Source organism: Eumetopias jubatus, unplaced genomic scaffold, assembly GCF_037043125.1.
Source record: "Eumetopias jubatus isolate StellerSeaLion01/CBP00866 unplaced genomic scaffold, mEumJub1_p1.0 scaffold_9, whole genome shotgun sequence".
Classification (NCBI taxonomy): domain Eukaryota; kingdom Metazoa; phylum Chordata; class Mammalia; order Carnivora; family Otariidae; genus Eumetopias; species Eumetopias jubatus.
The window spans coordinates 6,810,833-6,833,320 of NW_028274815.1; the positions used below are offsets into that span (position 1 = coordinate 6,810,833).

At 36.0% G+C, this 22,488-nt stretch overlaps 1 protein-coding gene across 6 annotated transcripts in view; it reads right to left on the reverse strand.

Moving 5' to 3' along the window:
• Nucleotides 1–526: 526 nt before the first annotated feature.
• KIDINS220 (kinase D interacting substrate 220) overlaps nucleotides 527–22,488 on the reverse strand; it is a 99,122-nt gene continuing 77,160 nt past the window's right edge. For 3 of the 6 annotated variants that reach the window (XM_088026307.1, XM_088026303.1, XM_088026302.1), the window contains 5 exons: nucleotides 20,514–20,627; nucleotides 9,487–9,618; nucleotides 7,540–7,638; nucleotides 6,286–6,522; nucleotides 527–3,503 (listed from right to left, as the gene is read on the reverse strand). In XM_088026307.1, the coding sequence (XP_087882433.1) occupies nucleotides 2,241–3,503; nucleotides 6,286–6,522; nucleotides 7,540–7,638; nucleotides 9,487–9,618; nucleotides 20,514–20,627 (1,845 nt within the window). In that variant the 3' untranslated portion in view covers nucleotides 527–2,240. The remainder of the gene's footprint in view (nucleotides 3,504–6,285; nucleotides 6,523–7,539; nucleotides 7,639–9,486; nucleotides 9,619–20,513; nucleotides 20,628–22,488) is intronic. The other 3 variants (XM_088026306.1, XM_088026305.1, XM_088026304.1) reach the window with 2 other exon arrangements.

Here is a 22,488-nt window from a genome sequence, read left to right on the forward strand (position 1 = left end):
GCAAGATTAAAGCACCAATTTTCTTTTCTATCATTTTCCACCCAGCTTAAAGCAGAGTTTTGTATACGTGAGGATCAGACTGAGCTATACAGTATAAATAGACACACATACACGCACACATAGACACAAAGCTTCAAAGTAATGATGGTATGACTCAAAAAGCCATCTGGTTTGTCAATTTCTTGTAACAGTATGAGAAGAAAACTTTTCCACAATGCTCATATAACAATTAAGTCGATATCCTCCCAGGATCTGAATGAGCTACTTCTTGTAGCTACAGAAATGCACAGTGGAGCGCTGTGCTGCTGGGCACTGATGCCACAGCACCATCCAGGTGCGGGGACCTAGGAGCCATGCTCTCTCCAAAGGACTATGGGGCAGCTCAGCACACATCTGCCCCGTGAACCTGAACATCTTTCACAAACTGTACACACATACGACAAAACACACACACACAGTACTCTTTTATTTGTAATCAAAATGTGAATCATCATCACTGTAGTGAATAAAAATTCATGAGTCAGAATAACATGCAATTTTTTTATTGTTTTCTAAATCTATTTGTACACTTAATACTCTAGTATTAACTTCACAAACAGCATAAAGAATGTACGACAATCTTAACAAGCTATCAAGCTGCATCTACTCACCGGAAAAAGAACAAAATATCGCCTCTGAAATAATTACTAATTATACAACATTGTGAACTAAAGCACTATAAATACTAAAATGTTAACATTTCAATATATAATGTCAATAACATCCTGCCTTTTTTTAATTGGTTAAAACTATTTGTTAAAGTCATGCGAAATAAACACTTTAAGGAAATGTTAGATTATTCTCAAACATCAAGGCAATGAAACCCAAACCGCAACTATTTAGTGCAATGACTGGTCAACTAAATAATTTATTCAGTGTATTAATAAAAATCTATTAAGTGAAAACCATCACAAATGTAACACTAAATTTGGGTAATTGCACATTCTACGATCTCACCATCTACGGTCTTATCTGTGACTGAGGATATACTGCCAAAATTAATTCTACATAAATAGGCTAAGTTAAAACAACAAAAAAATTCAATGCATGATGACAGGGTCCACTTCTAGTCCATACAATACTTATATGTGATCATTCTCTTAACCCTGCTAACAATAAATGGAAAGTCTCACCAGTTTTATCTGCTTTTTACCCTTGCTTTGTTACATTTTAAAATATTTTAAAGAAGTATATCCTTTCTTATGGTCCTCCCCTGGGGTTAGCATGCCAGTTTTGGAATAGATGAAGTAGATAGACATACTCTACTCTGGCATAGAAGACAATAATTTAGTTTTACCTAATTAAATATTTCCTTGTCATCTGTCAAATGACACTGACCTTTCTGATGTAATTATTTCCTTATTCTCTTGGTCCATGAATATTTATTAGAGCCTATTATTACCCATGTCTCCCTGATTCTCCAGAGAAAGAATTCACGTTTTTCCCTCTCATTGCTAGGCTAAGAAAAGTTGGGCACACCATTTAAGAGTCACAGGAGAGACCAGCATGGGTTCTCAGGCTGGTGGATGGTGCTTATAGCCAGGTCTGGGATTTGGAGGCAAGCCCACAGGCCACTCTCCTAGCAGCTCAAAAAGGTCTTGTCACTGGGGCTCTATTTTGAGCACTGTTCATTCATCTTCTTATCAATTTTTAAAGCCCTTGTTAAACAATATGTCTATTATATACAACACTGGTTCTCAATTTATAGAGCATTTAGTCTCTGGGCTACTCCATAACCTACAAATTCTTATCTTCTACCCTCTAAGAGCAAAATTTGCTTCTGGTTCGTCTAACACCATGTCTTCCTTTGAATATCTGATGAATGAATGTTGTACAAAAGGGGTGTCTAGCTTTCCATTTTCTTTGGCAAATCACGCCCTTTCTATCTAATAATATTTCTGACCTATCTTTATACTTAGATCTTGTCTCAAAAAATTTTATGGGGTTGTGTGCCAATGAAAGTTCCAATAACAACGAGTTTTTAAGCTTCTAATTACAAAGACAGCGGAGGCTGACTGATCAACCACCCTTTCTTATACTTTCCTCTGTTGTAGAGTGTATGTTTTTTTTTACCAAAGACTTTCCCATTCGTTAATTATTTGTGAATGAAATACAAAGATGACATGCATGGATGGTTTCACTATAAACTCAGGTCAATTCTGTCATGGGGTATAATACTATTCTGCTTTTGCTTATTTCTCTTAAAGAATGCTTTCTCTTTCCTCTCCGAAGCCTGCACTATCAGCAGAGGCCACTGCGTGAAGTTCTGAAGAATCCTTGGAGAGCCTTGTGTAACTTGAACGTTGGCTTCGCTTATGCGTCATGCTTTTTAGGTTTTCATTCTGAATAGCAGTTGGGTTGGAACTGGAACCAGGCCTCAGAATGACTTGGGAAGTCTCCCTCATTCCTTCCATTTCATCAAAATTCTGATTGGATCTGTTAGCTGGGGCACTGTTGTTGTTCAGAGTCACAGTACTGGGTGTTCGATTCAGATTATAGGCTTTTTGACACGCTGGCCAGTTTTCTTCAGGACTGCTGGCGATCAAGCTACATTCGGAAGGGCTTTTCTTGTCTTCAGAACAAATGGACATCCGAGCTATAATTGGATCTTGCAGGCCACTCAAGCTATGTGGTATTCCCCGTTTTCCACTGTGGCTATCATCTTCAAGCTCAATGAGATTTGCCTTTTCAAGCTGGGAATCATCAGCCCCTTCATTGTGAAGAGAGTGATTGGGAGAACTTTCGCTGGATCTCACTCCTGAATCGGATGAGTCCTTTTTGTCAAGGAGGGCATCTGACAAATATTCTTTTGCTTTAATGAAGGTTCTAATTGGCTCAGCACTGTGTTCTGGAGACTTTGATACCCTCTCTACTTTGCCTTCAATTTTTTTATCTTTATCATCTTTGAGCAGTGGAGTATTATCTGATTCTTCTGTCCCAGATTCATCCTCATCACTTGGAAGTTTTTGATAGCGCAGTCCACCTCCCTTAAGCTTCAAATCTGTCTGGAAGAGGCTTGACCTTTCTGAGGACTTCTTGCCTGGGAGAAGCTTACTACCTGACTGATCAGATTTCTCATCTTCTTCAGTAATAGGATCCAGGGGTGAGGCATCATTAGTGGAAACCCCTGATGAAGAATAATCTAGAACATCTCCCCTCTTCATTAAAAATGACTTCCTTCCATCATCTTGCTTTGGTTCACTATCCTTCCCTTTCTCTGGTTCTAGATTAGAATGAATAGAGCCCCCTGATGAACTCTGACCTATGTAGTATGTGCTATGTGGAGAAGACCTGCCGCTGATTGTTGTGGAGCCTGTACCCCCTTCTAACTGAGACATCTGAGCGATATATTCTCTATAGGCATCTCTATACTCGGCCTGCACCTTATCAGTAAGCTTTGAAATTTCAATACTGGAATCCTGGGAATTGAGACTCGAAAGACTTGGGGTTCTGCGAGTTTGTGACTGTGAAGACAGAAAAAAATAAATTTAAAAATTCAAATAAGCAAAAAAAAAAAGGCATAATAAATATCAACTTAGGAAATATATATGTACACTCAGAATTTTTAAAGTCCTCAAAATACCAAATTCTTTTAAAAGAAGTCTACATAAGACAGTTTAATGAAAGCTGTGAACTTATGGATAATTTTACTGTTATTAGAAAGCTTTATATAAATTTTAATAAAGTTAGTTTATTATTAATATTTAAAAGTATAATTAAAGGTTGTATTAACAAATAATCTTAGCACCTATTTTTATCACTTTAAACTTTTAGCTTTTATTTAAGGTAAAAGTCACCTTTGTTGATAAAATATAAAAATTCCTCTTAGAAAAGACAAAGAAGATTAGAGTTAAGATATATCTCAAAAACAAAACGGTCAAGTTTTCAGTGTATGTTAAAAAGAACCTTTCTCTGGTGAGCACTGGTTATTGTATGGAAGTGCTGAGCCACTATATTGTACACCTGAAACTAATATTACACTGTATGTTAACTAACTGGAATTAAAAAAATATATTTTTAAATAGAAAAAAAGAATTATTCACTAAATATCTTAAAAAAAAAAAGAGCCTTTCTAACTTGTACGACTCAAGTTTCAATTGGGAAAATGTACTCTAAGTGTCAAAAAAAATAATAATAATTTAAAAGGAATAAAGTATAGGGTGCAATATAAAAGACAAATACAGGATTCAAATCAACAGAAATGGAAGCCATGAGGCCAACAGTCAGGTCCCAGTAAACAGGGATATGAAGTATTTTTAAAAGTTTGATTTCCAATGTGAAGTTTTAGGATTAGAATTGCTTTAGATCTCAGAAAAGCTGGTAAGGGAGGAGTAAAGAATACAGATTAGGAAAAAGAGGAGTGAAATGGAAGAAAAAGAACCAAGGAAGTCTAAGAAGGGATAAGAGTAAAGGCTGAAGCAAAGAAGCAGAAATAAGGCCAAGAGTCTTCCTCCCACGGGAAGAAAACGACCCATCTCCTTGAGAAGGTCTCCTGCAAGTGGATTCGGACTGTACAGACAGCGCCATCTCCGCTCTCAAATGCAGTGTGTACACACCACTTCGGGGACCCAGGAGGTCTAAACAACTCTCATCAGAGCATCACAGGACAATACCAGTGCCTCTCACTCTCATTCCCACCAGTATGTCCAGTGGGGCTTCCAGAAGTCCAAGGTGTGTGAGGTCACAAGAGATTTAATGCAGAAGCAGATACGGGGGCAGTGGGTCTGGTTGCCTTCTATTGAGCCAGGCATCAAAGAGATTTGCAAAGCAATCCCATTTTCACTAAAGTTTGTCTTGTTTTGGAAGATATTGCCATTTCTCATAAAAATGTTATTCATGTTAACACATAAGTGGTTTATTTTTAAATAAATAAGTAATAAAGTATTTCTAAAGTTTCTCAGTTTTTATTTCTAATGTAATATACAGATACAACTCACATAAACAAAAGCTCTCTGGGGTCTTCAACCATTTTTAAAAGTGCAAGGGGACTCTGAGATTACAAGACTGTTGGGAGAGCTGCTGCATGGATGGGAAGGCTAGGAGTTCCCAGGTCACGGGAGGAGATACCAAGTGTGGAAAAGCAGAGGAGGAGGATTTCTTACGTAACACTAAAAGGAATCCCAGGGAAAAGAAAGGAAACACTGCTGCAGAAACACAGGGACGAAAGGGTCAGGTGTGAGCTTATCTTCTCATAAAAGGGAATTTTTATCTCAGTCAGTACCCAATGATCAAATAGTTTCCCAACATAAAGAAAAAGGTACTTGGTAATATAAAAAGATACAACAAAAAATTGTTTTTAGTACCAAGCCAAACCAAACTGCCTTAAAAATCGCAGACCTACCAGGTGCTGCTTTTCCTAAATACTGCTGTCAGCACAGTTTCTCTGCAGCTACTTACTGCGTTTCCGCCCTGGCTTGTCTCCTCTCTTCTCTGCAACCTACTCTGTTTTTCCCTAGTTTATTTTTCTTATTCTCTCCTTACTCCCTCTCACGTGTCTCTCACTTTCTTCTTTATTCCTGATCCTCCCCAGGCTCCTGTCTGCTAAGAACATCCAAAGAAGAAAGTCACCCAGGGGCGCCTGGGTGGCTCAGTTGTTAAATGTCTGCCTTCGGCTCAGGTCATGATCCCACGGTCCTGGGATCGAGCCCCGCATCGGGCTCCCTGCTCAGCGGGAAGCCTGCTTCTCCCTCCCCCACTCTCCCTGCTTGGGTTCCCTCTCTCGCTGTGTCTCTCTCTGTCAGATAAATAAATAAAATCTTAAAAAAAAAAAAGTCACCCATATCTAATATCAGATAACAGAAATAAAATGACTATCCATGAATACTGGGTATAGGTACTGACAACCAGATTATGCTGCTCAAAGGGATAATATATGGTAAATTTCCAAAATAGATGTATCTTAGCCACCGATGAATGAATTTAACAAGAAAATAGCAAGTGAACCCTGAACTCTGCTAACCAGCCTAACCAAAGCAGCCCAGTTCCCACTGCCTCTCTGTGCCATTACCCTAGTTTATTGCTTTGACAGTTCTTGCCAATTTCCAAAAAGATCTTTTTTCTTTGTTTTACTCACTGTCCTCTTCAGAAAAATACAGTTCCTTAAGAATAGGGAGCCCTCTGTCTTGCCCACTGAAGTACTCATTAAGTATTTTCTGAATGGCTACATAAATGCACCAACATATTCCCAGTGAATTAAAATCGCCCTACTTCTCTTCAGTAATATGAAAAATTACATTTAATAAATACCTGCCAACTTAGATTACTGTGACGTGGGGCACCTTCATCTAGGCCAAGTGTATTCAGTTCTTCAAAGCTAAAGTTCAGTGTGTAGGGAGTTTGATTGGAAAGCTCGGTATGAGGCAATTCATTGTGTGAAGAGCGACGAGCAGATTCACCATGAGGAACTGGGCCACTGTTGTTCTCACTAAGTAAACGTGGGTCTTCAGGGACCACTTGGTTTTCTGCATTTCTCATTTCTAGTACCTTAACAGAAGAAAAAAAATAACATTAATATCCACACTGAGCAATCACATTTTAGAAGCTTTAGAAATTATTTTTTAAAATAAAACATTATAGTTATTACAATGAAAATGAGAAAGCAGACTTCTTGTGAGTTTCTAATGAATTTGAAACATATCTGCTTATCTTTCATTTCAATTATACTAAAAGAAAGAATGGCAAAACCACCATCATATACGTATTGCACTCTAATCTGACCATTATGTTATTATTACTTTAGTTTAAAATTTAACTGGAGAACAAAACAGAACGCAACTGTAGTGTGTCAAAGAGAACCAGAGCTGCACAGTGGCTAATGTGGTGAAAGCAGATTCTAATCAGAAACTACTGCAATGGGCAAAAAGAGACCTCAGGGTAGAAATGGCCTCAATCCAAAAAGCAGCATGGACGAGAAGGTATTTATAGCAAGCAGTGGGGTGGGGGTCAGTGGGTAGAAAATTGCTAAGAGGAAACATCAAGGTTAAGGGGGAATTCTGACTGAACCAACTTGACAGGATTCTCGCTGAAGGCAGGCCAGAGTGATCAGATATCATCTGGGGGGTTGGTGGGGAATGAGGAGTTTGATCACGGACCAAGGATGATCAGATAGTGAGGGTGGGAGTTGTTCCTAAACTGACTTAACATGATGATCCTTGCTAAAACTGGGCAATGCAGGCCTGACAAGGACAGACACCAAGGTCGAGGCCTAGAGGCTTAGGGAGCCTGACTAGAGGCAGTTCAAAGAGAAAGCCTTCGTCAATGAAAGCACAGAGAATCGGCAGGTCACCTCTTCCCCAAATCTCCAAGTGAAATGCCCAAAGAAAAGGTTACCACGTGCTGCTATGTATATTCTGCATAACATAATAGACAAGGGTCATAGTTAAGTGTAAAATGTATTTGTTACATGTTTTTTAAAAATACAGAAAAACAGTTGGACCAGTAATGATTAGCACTTGCCTCATACAATATTATACATAATTCTATAAACATAAAATATCTTACTGTGCTTCTAAAAAGATGCCAGTCCCCAAAATTCATACTCATCTCTTTCTTCAGTTCATCAATGTTACACTGAGCTAAGACACGGCCATTTATGTTTGCCTGAATAAAAATAAATGCAAGTATAGAGACAAACAAAACAGGAGATATCTGAATTATTAGTGATTAAAAAGTACATTTATATTTAGTACTAAGAAAGTCATTACTGACTAGAAAATACTGACCTAAACAAGTTTACTATCCTATGTAATAATATTGTAAGCATGCTGACTTTGAACAACATCAGCCACTCCGTATTTTTCCAAGTGTCTTAAGCACAAAAGTAAAACAAATCACTCTTCAGGGACCAACCCAAGAGCTAACCCTCCCAACTATTTCCAAAACTACCTACACACTGCCATGAACAATAAACAAAACCGTTAGTTTTTCTCCTCTAATCTCGTAAAATATGAACAGGAACGAAGCTCCCGGGAGGGGACAAAGACATCTGTCCTTGTAAGTATGTCAGTCACAGATAAAAGTTCTAAATGAAGTAAACTCTGACAAGCTTGTTTATCAGTTATATTAGATAACTTCAGCCAAAGAATGTCCACCCACTAATTTCCCAATTTATTAAATTCACCAAAAATGACTGTGTCACCACTGGGTCTCTGTAATTCTAATTTCTGCCAAAAAAGAACAGATGGAATTTTCTTCATTAATAGTAGGTGGGTTGCTGATTTTACAAAATACACAACCTGGATTTATTAACTGTGGCAAAATGATGAATACTTCTGTTTAAAACTGATGGAATGTTCAGTCTCCAAGTTAATTCTGAAGACATGAGTGTACAGAGCAGTCCTGGGACAGAGGTCCTGCTGCAGAAATGCAAGGCAGTTCACCACACTTAAGAGATCAGGCGCTAGGATGGGCCTCAGAAGCCAGGGCTGCCGGCAGAGCTGAGTGGGAAGAAGATGCTGTCATAATGGAAACAAAACTGCCAAAGATTCAAGTTGGAGGGCTCACCCTCTCCTGACACTACCCAAGCTGCCTGGAAGAGTCAGGTTTGCACCTCAGAAAGGCAGTGCTTGATGCTTTCACAAACAGGGATTAGCACTAGCCAGAGCTGTAAGGAAACTGACGTAAATGCAGTTTATATTTCCTAAATGTAGACTGAGATTAGTAAAATGATATCTATACATGCTCATAATTCTTTACAAAACTTTTTAGATGCCATTCTTTAAAGTATGCAAACATTAGAGGCTTGTTATTAATGTTTACTTTACTGTAGTTCTCTGCTAGAAAAAAACATAAAAAGCATATTTAGTGGCAGTATCTACTATAACAGGGACGCAGCCTTGCGTAACATGGGAAGCCTTCCCTCAATCCCAGGCATTACTGTCCAACTTCATGGTAGCTACTAGAAGGGCAAGAACAGGACCTAGGAAGAAATAAACTCCCTCAAATGTGTTAATCAAACCTATGAGGTTCATCAAATGGGACACACTCATAAGTCCTATTAAGACACAAAAGTAACAGTTTGGGGAAAATGAAGTGTGGTTTACTCTGATAATTATTAAGTCACAAATAAGTAATATAATCAAAGAAAATAACACATAAAAAGGCTTCAAATGTTCTATGCTGCATACTGGAGACATGAGTTATTATTACTCTGTGAAGCTCCATAGAGCTTTGTATTTCTCATCAAGGCATTTCTACTTATATTAGGTCATTTAAAAAATAACACTGTAATACAGCTACTTTATTTTCTTTTATCCATTTATAAACTAAGAAATAATAGGGCAATTTTAGGATACAAAATAATAAGAATCATGTTTCCATTTGGAGCTTTCCTATTTCAACAGAGCATCCATCTTTGAGAAGCTAAAAACAGAGTGTTCATTGTCCACGGAGCCCCATCTCCCACACCCTCAGTCCTGCTTCCAGTCGGCAGGTAAATATGTACATCACCTTTTTGATGGTTGCACAATACTGAGGCAGCATACTCTGGTCCAGCCCTTCTATTTGTTTCAGTTTCTCACATACTGCATCCACATTCATTGAATTCAGTGATATCATTGCTCCTGAGGCTGGGCCTGACCCCTAGATGAGCATGGAAAAATACACATATGAATAGCTTTTAATGCCAGATGTACACAGCACAGGACAGAGAAACATTCACAGAGTTGCACTGTGAAGTACTCTGATTAATAACAAATTTTCAAACTAAAGCTAAAAACAGTAAATGTGTATAGTATGGGAAATGCCAGTAGGGAATAGATTTAGCTACTGTTTTACTTTAAGGAGTAGCTTGTATTATAGCAAATACAGCCTGATCACAACCACTTTTCTAAGAAGATGGAACATTCCATGAATCAAGCATAGGCTAACTTCTCAAATGTCTGCAGCCTGACCACGGAAGAGTAGGGTGCAGCCCTTAAGGAGGAGTTTAAAAAAAAAAAAAAGGAACAAAGAGGGAAAATTACTGATGCCTATATTATAAAAACACAAAATGTAAAAATAAAAAAAAATCTTTGAAATAATTTTTAAATGCCTAAACAGCTTTAAATGTCTCTATATACTACCTTAATAATATGACAGCTAAAGTTTTCAGATCTTGATCATATTTTAAATCCAAGGAACTTAAAATTTCCCTTTAAGAATCTATACAATAAGCATATAAAATATAAAATATTACTTCTTAACACATATAAAAGTAAATACAATCCATTAAAATTTGGTCTCATTTAAAAGAAAAATCACAATAACAAATAATCTAGTATTTATTTAGAAGAAAAACGTTTTCTGAATGTGGTGACATACTAAAGAAGTATTTGCCCTGTGGTCCATTATATATGGATCGCCTCAATTACAGACGTGGACACTGAAGTCTAAAGAGATTAAGTTTTGGCTTCAAAGTCACAGAATAAATAGCCAGTTAGTAGATTTGGGCCAGAACCCTAACTTATCAGGTCTTAACAACTTTCTACTTTCCTTTTTGAAAAGTTTAAAGAAACTATAACCTATAGTTATAGTGGACCTCTATAATGGAGAGAAGACAAACGAACTAGCATAGCAGATAAAGACAACGTTCCAAATGATCTGCCCTGTTTACCATTCAATCTAATCTTAAAATAAGTAATATTTATCCTATCCTCAAGGATGTGTAAATTTATATTTTCTATCTTCTACCATTATCAGGACAAAAGTACACTATGACACAGCCAAAACGGCCTAGTAGCCAGTTGTTAAACTTTATTTGTAATGTGAAAACATAAATGATACTGTCTTTATGAACTGATAAGTAAATATATACACAAATAGTATATACACAGCATACATCTATATTACATATAAATACAGCTAGGAAATGAGACCATATTGAACAGGGAGTTGGAGTATTAATTCTATGACAGGGAGTCTCAGCAAGTTAACAAGTATGAGACGGGCCCATAAAAGTTTTAAAATTAATGACTTGGAATATCCTGCACCAAACAGGTTTACTCATAGTTTGTTTTTAATTAAATATAAAATTGAAATATGCCATGTTATATGGTCCGAGGTACAATGCTTCAAAAATACTAACAGCAAAACACTAGTATTTCCATAGTTTAGTTTTCATATCTCTACACATAGTTTGATTTTCTGCCTGAATGAGTATAGCCAATATTCAAAACATAATTCCCCAGTATCTACAATGGAAATTTCAAATCCTTTGTATGAATTTTTAATAACCATACTTGTTTTATCTTCCTTTCCTTTTAAACAGCTTTATTGAGTTATAATTCACATACCCTACAATTCTCCCTTTTAAAGTGTATGATTCAATGGTTTTTAGTATATTTGCATAGTTGTAAAACCATCACCATGATTCACTTTATGACATTTTCACATCCCTAAAATGAAATGCCTGTATCCATTAGCGGTCATTTTCCATCCCTCCAACCAACATCGATTCCCAGCCCCTGTCAACTAGGAATCTTTCTGTCTCTAGATTGGCCTATTTTGGACATTTTATATAAATGGAGCCATACAACATGTGACCTTTTGTGTCTGGCTTCCTTCACTTAGAATAATGTCAAGGTTCACCCATGTGATAGCATGTATTAGCACTTTGTTCTTTTTTATTGCTGAATAATATTTATCTTTTAAATGACCTTTAATACTGTCTTCTAAATATTCTTATTCCTCAACCAGTCTCTTCTCTCTGGATACATTTCTACTTTAGATATTCTCGGTTCAAAAAATAACAAATGAACAGTTTGATCACCAAAATAAATAATTAACATACTGGATTATAACTTATTCTATATAGAATGAGTCTATAGTGATATAAAGAAATAACTGAATAAGTGAAAATAAATAATTGAATAAATGATTGAGGAATAAAAGACAGCTTTTCCTTATAGAGTTGGATTAATAAATGTGGAGAGAAACAGAGAATTACCATTAAGAAAACATTACAGTAATAGTGGTTGCACATAAGATACATCAATGTGTACTAAAATTAATGGGCAAAAGTATAAGCAGAAACAGGTTATTTGCAGAGTGTCAAAGTATCTTTCCCAAGATATTTATTCATTACAAAGGAAAAAATAAGACTTCACAGTGTTGAAATCCGGCAGACGCCACCTTAACCAAGTGATTAAGGTTGGCATTACCAGGGTAAGACTGCGGCCCAGCACCGACCCTCTAATAGGATGCGCTGAGAAGGGCATCGCATCATTCCTATGGGTCTCTTACCAGGATATATAACCTCCAGAAGACAAACCCAAGCAGAGGAACAATCTGCAAAACACCTGACCCGTATTCTTAAAAGTGGTAATTAAGGTCATGAAAGACAAGGAAGGACCAAGGAATTGTCACAGACCAGAGAACTCTAAGAAATAATTAGCAACAAACACAACTGAATTAGATCTTGGATCAGAAAAATGACATTAGTGAAAAAACTGGTGAAATACAAGTAAAGTCTACAGTTAGTCAACAGAATTGTACCACTTTAATTTCTGCTCTTGAACAATATACTACAGTTATGAAAGATGTTAACATTAAAGGAATACTATTTTTGTACCTTTTCTTTAAGTCTAAAATTATTTTAAAGTAAAAAGGTTTTTTTCTTAATCCCCAAAAAACTTTATTTCTGACTGTGCTTTTAAAAAGGAAAAGTATAACAGACATGGAGCAAATTAACTCTGCCAGCTTAGGGGGAAATGTAAACTTTTAGAGTATCTTATTTCCACAGGGAATCTGGAAACTCAGCAATAGAGACCTGCTGATAGATACTACTCTTGTCCTTTGAAAGAGAAAGCTCCATATGATTTTACTTTTATGAGTCTTTAAAACTTGCACTTTATCAATTATCTTAAAAATTTCTCAAAAAAAACCCACAATTTATCATTGGGCATTATGTAGAAAATATATATTCCCTAATGACTTTTAGAAGCTTTATAAGACAGACACACACATGAACATAAGATCCCTGTGATTCCATCAAAGCTATAGTCTGACTCTAGATTAGATTTAAGTAGGGCTTTATCAAGATAAAGAGTAAATTATCAATAAGTTAAAATATGTTACAATATGCTTCTCTGAGGAGGAGAAATGGTAATTATCTGCCAGGTCGTTGCTAAAGTAATCACATATAATACAATTATTTTGAAACCAAATCAATCTTAGTAACCATAATAATGATTTTTGGATGGAAATCTCATCAAAGGAAGGAGAAAGAGTACAAAAGTTATAAGGAAAAAGCATACTTAATAATCCAACAGGTAAATTAATAGGAAACTAATTATGTTACTTTGACAATACAAAGGATGGTAATATTTTCAAGTTTATCATGCATTCTTACTTGAAATATACCTGCTGTAAGTCTAGAACAGATCATTTCAGCAAATATCACAATTTATTTTTTTTAAATTTCTAATGTGGATATTTGAATAAAGAAGATGTTAGTTTGTTTAAACTGTTAAGTATAAACTTCAAATTGCACACAAATCAGAATTTCTTCAGGAAAAAGCAAAGATAACAAAAGAGACTAGAATTACCTTGACGTACAACTGTATTGTTTTATATGTAAGTAGATTAAAACTACACTCTGAAACATTATCACTTTGGTAAATTTATTAAATAAGTTTAGAATTGATTAGCCAGAATGAGTGCCATGCAAAGGCTGAAAGCAGCTATTAAAATAAACCCAAGGCACTGAAATAAGCACAGATTTATCAACAGCCCAGCGTGAAAGTGCCAAAGACTGCTTCTAATAGTCTAATAAGAAAAGTGAGTAAGATTTCACTGAAAATTTCTGTACCTGTCTCTGTTTGTTAAACCCAGAGTCACACGGCTTTAAAGAAGGAATAAAACAGAATGAAGGACACGAGCTTAAGTAAAACATCAAACAGGTACATAAAATAAACATAGGCAGCACGCTTGTCATTCCTCAGACTTTCCATTAACTTTGAACACACCACCTCTGCAGCAGCACAAAGCAAAGAACGCTCACATGCGCACACGCACACACACACACACACACACACACACACAGTAGTTTAACATGTGCTTGGTAACTTTACAATTGTACTCTCAAAATTCATTGAGAGTACATTTCCCATTAAACAAATGACTCATAGGCCATACATTCAACAAGGTAACTGGGTAAATAAAACTTGCTCTGAAAAGTCAGTATTCCTACCACATACCAATGTAACATTAATATTTAAATATTCTGATTTTAAAACACTACAACTAAAGTTAACCAATTTAATAATAAGACTTAAGCACTTGGAATTCACATGATCACTTCATAAAATGAAATATTATCTAGCCACACTATACTTAATGCTCAGAAATATACTTTTCAAACTCCAGTTTTGTTCCATTGGGCATTTGGCACATGACAGATGCACTAAAACACCATCTGAAAAGAAAGGCCTTAACAGCCTTACAGCTTTATGCTGTAATGGCGAAAAATATCTGCATACCATGATTAACATAATTATTTTAGTGATGTAGATTTTTAAAAACTCCCATTCAAAGCAGATGCCACTGCTGTTACTTATTTTTCTATACCCATTAGGTTGGTGGCAAAAATTGTTTAGTTAAAATAATCTACAGATGACTGACAATATTGATTCAAAGTTAATTTCTAACATTGTTTTTATAAAGGACAGGGCTCTGCTAGCCTAATGTCAGCTGTTCTCCTTCTGACCTACTCAATATCTGCAATACCTAATGGAAACCTTTCTTTCTAATTTACATACCAGCCTTATAAATAGGATTTTCAGGAAGTTATTATGTATCTATCTATATATCTGTGAAGACTTGAAAAAAACATCAAAAAGGAGTCCAAGCTTAGTTTAAGATACCCAAAATACAAAAGAAAGCTATTGTTAACCTAGCTGGAAAATATAACTTATTCTTCAAATTACATGAGAAATAATGAGGTCAAAGTTGACAGATGAGGCTTAACCTACAATTTAAGGGCAATTTAAAAAAAACAAAAGTACTAAAAAGTGCAATGAATGTGATTTATTTTTTTAACTTCTAACTGTACTCTAGTATCTCAGTGATCTCATTACTGCAGTATATTTCTGTGGAAATCTATCAATTCCGTGACAGTTTATTAATTGCTTAGGGAAAAACGTTTTCTTGAGTTTAAGTCTGGCACAAAGACTTTCAAGCTCAAAGTGAATACAATTTTTCACTATATTATTAAAGTAAAAATAAGTGAATGCTTTTCCATACTGAAACAGAATAATAAAAATGTACTTCTAATATACTTTAGAAAGTGTGAATGACCCTGAGAAAAGCCACTGAGAGGTGGCAGCGAGTACCTGTCCGGATCCTACACTCAAACAAAACCTAAAATAAGCCCATTCCTTACCCAAGGCATCTTTAACTTTCTCGTCCAATTCTGCTCCTGAACAATGAGAGACAGCTTGATTTGGACATACATTTGTTCGAAAACAGGTTAAAAGTTCTAAGCCAGTGGTGGAAATAAAAATTATCTACAGTTGAGCCCCATCTTTTTTTACTTTACTTTTTTTTTTTTTACTTTTTACTTAGTTACTCTGCCAATTGGATCCAGTTTAATGAAAACCAAGACCTTCATTTTTAATACCTTTATTAATTCAGCAATTTTCATTGATCTCTAACAGCACACTAGAATTAAGGATACTGTCATTAACACTGTCTTTGCACTTCTGAAGTTCTTCACAATGACACTGGGTACTAATTCTTTTCATGCCTTTTTTTAATTAATTTTAATTTTTTTTAAAGATTTTATTTATTTATTTGCCAAACAGAGAGCACAAGCAGGGGGAGCGGCAGGCAGAGGGAGAAGCAGACTTCCCGCTGAGCAGGGAGCCTGATGTGGGACTCGATCCCAGGACCCTGAGATCATGACCTGAGCCGAAGGCAGACGCTTATCTGACTGAGCCACCCAGGCATCCCAATTTTTCATGCCTTTTCAAAGTGGTATGTAAGTGATCTAAATACAGCTGCCTAAAGGTATCAAGTAAACCCTGAGGCACAGAAGCCTGAGAAAGAATGACTTCGGAGCCCGGATAATTCCCTTGGTAGCCTTTGAACCCCCAAGCTCGATGTGGGCAGGAGTTTCATCAGTTTTGTTCACTGTGATATCCTACTAGGATGGTGCCTGGTAGACACTCAATAAATTTGTTGAGCCAGTGAGTGATCACACAGGCACCTGTAGAACTCAGTGCTAAATAATTTAAGAAAGGATAAGAAGGAAAGAGATGCTGTATCATTCCTGCTTTTGAAGGACTGCTTTTCAGTGAAAAACAGTTTCTACCATGAGCAGCAGACCTTAAATAAAAACTGACTCCCGTACTCCTAAGAGCAACTCTGAAAGACCATAACAAAATGCCACTGAGGTGCCCTGGCCTGAGACAAGTCCTCCGACTGGGTCCTCCCCTTCATGGTCACAGAATGCTCGGATGCCACTACTTCTATTGGGACCTGGACTGAAAGAAAGCACAGGCACCAAGTAAATTCCCTGGAAAGCTGTCAAAATTTTAAAGTATTTGGAGCATTCAAATAACCTAGAAATCCTTCTCAATTCTAAGAAAACAAACCAATTGACACCTTTGGGGCCAGAGAAGCATCAACAGATAAAAGGCTGAGTTAATCTACACTGACTAGTGTATTTGTACACTAGTCCTACTACTGAGACAGAGGTAATTTAACATGAAACAGTTTTGGTTTCTGAGTCTTTAAAGCTCCATGAAATTTGGCCTTTGGTGTAGTAATAATAATAATTAAGTCCTTAAAGTGTCCTAAGGCTGAGTAATCCTTACATCAGACCTATGTGGTAGGTCTGCTTTTTCCAGATGAGGTTGGGTATCCAAGAGGTTAAGTAATTTGTCCAAGGCAAAGTGCTAACCACCAGGGTCTATTTGACTTAAGATCAAATACCTGGCTAAGTCATGCTTAGTATTAACAGGAGCAAGGAAGGCAGCATGGTCTGAGGAATGGGCCGCGACACAGGCATGTGGATTCTAGTCCCACATCTGGCACTCTCCTCCTGTGAACCTCAGGCAAGTCTCACAGACCCAGTCCTGAATGATGTCTGCACTGTGGAGCTGAACGAGGCCACAGGTCCTAGTGTCCCTGAGGATCCTTAGGAGGGGAGGCAAGTCCAAGGTGGGGGCCACACTTGTGCTTTTACTGGTTTTATGAACTAGAGTTCTGATTAATATTTCATTTCTGAAAGAAACTTCTCTGCTTTGAAAAGTTTGAAAACTACTGGTCCTTTCTAGCTCTAATCTTCTGGGAAACATATCTTGGGTCCAATGTTAATTTTCTTCCCCAGTTTTAGAAGATGTGGCATATATTTTCTCTATATAAAATTATTTTTTTAAGTTAGCACAGAGTCTTGTACTTTACATCTTCACTTTTGTGAAACACTTGGACATATCTGTAACTTATCTGGTAAGTCCTTGGCTGGCCTTCACAAGCTATAATCATTACAATGTTCCTTAATGTGAGCAAAACCAATTGTTTCATTAGGATCTACTTTATAAAGGTTTATCAGAATTCCTTGTGGTAAAAAAAGATGGGACCATTTATGTTGAAAATAACAGTTGGTTAACTCTTTGTGGTCTTGCTCTATTGGCAGTGTTGTTATTTTTACTCATTACTGTGTGTCTGTAATGACTAGACAATTTATCCAAAAGTATTTGTGTGGTTCCTGACTTATCTATAAGCAGCTCTTGTCATCAACTGTTGCAAACAGGAGGACAGTTGAATAAGCAGATGGACTCAACCCATAGTCCTGTTATCTCAGAAATATAAAACTTTCTACTACAGGACTGTAAAGCCGTATGAGCCACAAAGGGCTAAATAATTTTTATATTAATACTTCTATGTTGGTTCAGCTATAAAGATCCTGGACAATGTTCCCATGTACAGGTACTTCACATTTCCACCACTGCTTTTGATTTGGCTTTGAACTAAGTTGTCTATTTTTACTAGTCTTCTACCAAACAAATTTTACATGCTATTGTCATTGTTAATTTCTTAAAAGCAAAGAAAAGCTTGGTAAGCACTTATTATTCATTAAGCCAATCACAAAACTATCGTTTAATATTAAAAGAAGAGCAAATAGTATGGTTATTTTACTAAACAAAGGCACTAATATATGCAGAGCACCTTTATTCTTTGTTACTGGGTTTCTAAACACATCACAAGAATTGCATTATTTCCCCTTCCCCAAAAACTCGTTTTAAATTTGCTTAATGCTCCTTCACTGGTCCCTGAAAGAAACTACAGATATCTTTTAATTACAAGTGTTTGTTCACATTCTTAAGCATAGGAATAGCTACTATTTTAGCATATCTGTGTCGTTAAGACCATCAAATTCTTCACAGTCTCTGCTTTTCATCAAAAGTTTGCTAAGGAATTTTAGCTTAGAGAATTACATTACATGCATGAATGTATGTATGAAGGGTTCTCTGACTAAACTAAAAGTCATTCTTGCATATCATGGCAATGATCCACGCATTAAAGATTCCCCCAACACCCAAACAGAATTATTATGGTTTATTGTGCCTATTATTCCTGGATAATTGGAGTCACTCAAACACTTCAGCTGAAATGTTAATATGACTTAAAAAGAATTATCAACTCCTCAACGAAAACACCAAAATGGTTCTCTTTCTCTCTCTTACTAACATTAACTCAAAGAAAATTAAAGCTAAAAAACTACTGCCTACCCAAATGCATGTTTTAAGTTAAAAGTTACGGATAAGCTCAGGATGCAGTATTTCCCCCACAGTAATTCTAACTGTCATGCCACACTTCAGCAGAACTCTAGATTAAATTGATCATGTCCACGTGGGCGTAACATTCTGTAAATAAATCAATATAAGTTAAAATATAAATTGGATTCCTAAATTCCACATTGAGTAAATGAACATTTTGAGGCTCACCACATTAAACATGTTTCTTATTAAACACAAAGTCCTGAACAATAAATATACGAAGTGATTTCCTATAGAATTTTTTTAAGAAACCCACTTTAAGGTGTTGGCCCAAAAAGGTTTAAATAATTCCCTTTACATAATGAACTACCTCTGTTTATCTTGAAATTTTATTTTAATAAAAATACAGAAAAAAAAAATAGTACTACATTCACACTAAGGTTTCATAAACTGTGAACACCCAGATTAAGAATGAGTCAGTACAGATGCATTCTGGTCTACACCATCTAGCTTATAATGTCCTTTTGTGGTCTCAAGGGTGATTCTGGATACTTTCAAAAGTATTCCACATGTGCAGTACCAACTGCAGGCTTAAGAAAAATAATCAAAGGTGAAAATATTGCTCAACACTAAGGAACAAATACCACCAACTGACTGCTCCTGATGGCTGCTAGAAAAATCCCGTCCTTCTTGGACAATAAAAAAAGAGCCCATCCCATGTCATTGAAAAAGGGGAAAAACAGGAGGAAATAAAGGGTAAAGTTAAACATTAGCTTTTAAATTAATCCGTGAACTACAATGATTAGTATCAGCTACTCTACACTAGCGGCCATCACAACACAGATGCAGAGTTAGGGGACTGCTGTCACCACAGCTAAGACACTTGTTACTGCTGCAGAAGCGATGACAGGCTTGTGTTCCCACCACAAGACTACTCCGTTACCCGCAAGGAGTCTGTGGGTGAAGGAAGCCCCTCAGCAGCATCCTCCTTGATAACCTCCTAACAACACAAAACAAGAGTGTGGGTGAAAGGTGAGTGGGGCCAAACTAGGATGATGAATGAACACGATGCTAACATGATCAGAGACAACACTGAAACCTGGACATGAAGAGAGTTTCCCTCAGTGACATTTAAATTTGAAATAACAGTTTAAGTTCTATAGCTTTGACCTTCTAACTTATAAAAATATATTAACAGGAAATTCCTTTTTTTAAATTGTTAAACTAAGCTGACCATCAGGAACACGTAATATTTTACAATGTATTTTGTTTCGGATTAGATTCAATCATACATTTCAGTAATTCCCTTATCCTATTTAATTTCTGCCATTAGATTAAAATGCTCTTCCAATATATCCTCAAATTTTCATACCACAGAGCTAACACACACATATATATATATGTTTTATATATATATATATATACACACACACACAGATACCATGTATGTATGTTTTTGTAAAAAGATATTAGAAACTAGCAGATGTAAAGGTTTAGTTTTTAAAGTTTTGGTAACAGACACTGCACTATAAGCCAGAAACTCTCGTTGTAAACAACTCAACATTTATTCACTGAGGCCACTAGTCATTTTCCTTCCATAGACATTCATCAGAAATGAAAACAAAATACATTTTATGTTAGTAATAGCTTATGTGTCTTAAAACTATTTATAAAATAAGTTGCATTCTTTTGCTACAGAAAGAAAATAACCAAACTTCTACTGCTGTCTATGTGTCTTAGCAGATTAATACTTTAGTTACCCTTTTTTATACTTACTAGGCCATTGCTCTGATCTCTGGGCAAATTCGTTTTTACTGATGGACGTGAGATGAGGTGTTGGGAGCCGCCAGGGTAATACCTTGGCGTGTAAAGGTAGGGGGCAAAGAATGGCTATGGAAAAAACACGTAACAAAAGAAGGGGATAAACAATTACAGAAATCAAAATGTGATGAGATTTATCAAATGAAACTAACCAATAAAATACAACTCCAAATTTTTAATAATGCAAGTGACAAAACAAAAGAAAAAGAGCCTTACTCATAGTCTATAAGATATCAAACCCAAATTTAAGACCCAGTATTTAAATTTTCAGATTGTTGATTTAATATAAGGTTTTTTAAGCAACTAAAGTTTTACACCTTACAGTGTGACAAGAGTTTCTCCTTAACATTTTTATGGGCTTACCATGTATCAGTTCCTAAGTGATTTACAAATATTAACTCACTCTCTCTTAAAAAAAAAAAAAGAAAAAAGGCAGAATGGACTCTTAATAGAATACTATTTTTTACAAAAAAAGATTAGCCTTAAGCAAGACCAAAAAAAGTCTCAATATACATGAGAAGACCCTAGCATGGATTCCAGGAATATTTTTACTCTAAGTTCCTAGAGCTTACTTTATATCCTATTCCCTGGAGTGTATCTCCTAAATCAGGTGTATTTTTTTTAATGGGGAATCCATTGTTTAGTGAGATTTATAACTATGGCATTTATTTGTAGCCAACTTCACATAAACAGGAGATATGAGATTATATGGGCTAAACATAAAGATTAAAACTCATTAAGCTTCATTACACTGAAATAACATCTTCTCCTACCTTTTTACTGCTGCCATTTAAGAAAATTATTCCCCTTTTAACTTTCAGACTAAAAACCTCAAATAACTAGAACAAAAAAATAACTAGATCTAAAAACATGAGAAAATTTTAAGTGTTTTTAAAATGATAAAATGCCATTAAAGCATCACATCAGCCTATATGGTATGGTAAATTAAAAAAATAAATAAATTTCTTGGTTTCAAAACCTCAACTGTCATCTACTGATCAATGAGCCATTTTATGTTAAATTATAGCAGATTTTAAGACTGCTAAATAAAACCCTGCATTTCAACACTGTCTACCACACAGTTAAATTTTACAAGGATGGAATACATTATAAAATGTTATTGTTCCACCTTTTTCTCCTTGTCTGAATAAAAGAGTAGAATAACATTCATACGACCTGTATGAATAGTGCGCCTAATTACAGTTGAGCTTGAACAACACAGGGGTTAGGAGTGCTGACACCCACCCCTCCATCGTGTAGTCGAAAATCTGTCAAAATAACTTTTGACTTCCCCAAAACTTAACTACTAATAGCCTACTGGCGACTGGAAGCCTTACTGAAAACATAAACATTCTAAATGCACATATTTTGTAGGTTATATGTACTATATGCTGTATTCATACAATAAAGTAAGCTAGATCTAGAACAGAAAATATTAAGAAAATCATAAGGAAGAGAAAACACACTTACAGTACTGTACTGTATTTATTTTTAAAAATGCTGTGTATTAAGTGGACCCACAGAGCTCAAACCCGTGTTGTTCAAGGGTCAACTGTACTTACATGGCCAACATTTTTCAAAACCTGAAAATTTAATTTAAATTCTGGAATTCCTTCATTGCCACATTTATTCTAAACTTCACTTTCTTCCTAGCTCACAGGATATTTCCTTAGGCATGCAATTGGCTTCTGTGACCACTAGCCCCTACGTTTTTCTCAAATTAGACTAAAGAGGGAGACAACAAAAATAAGAAACTGTAATGGACCTTAGTGTACAGTTCCAGAAAGTGTAATACTAGGGCTCATGCTCCATTACCCTGTAGAAAATATTAATGCTTAAGAACAGTAGGATGGGTATAGCTCGGGCCACTAAAGTTGACAGGGTCTGTATACCACCGATCATCGTACTTTCAACTTTTTCAGTAGAAAGT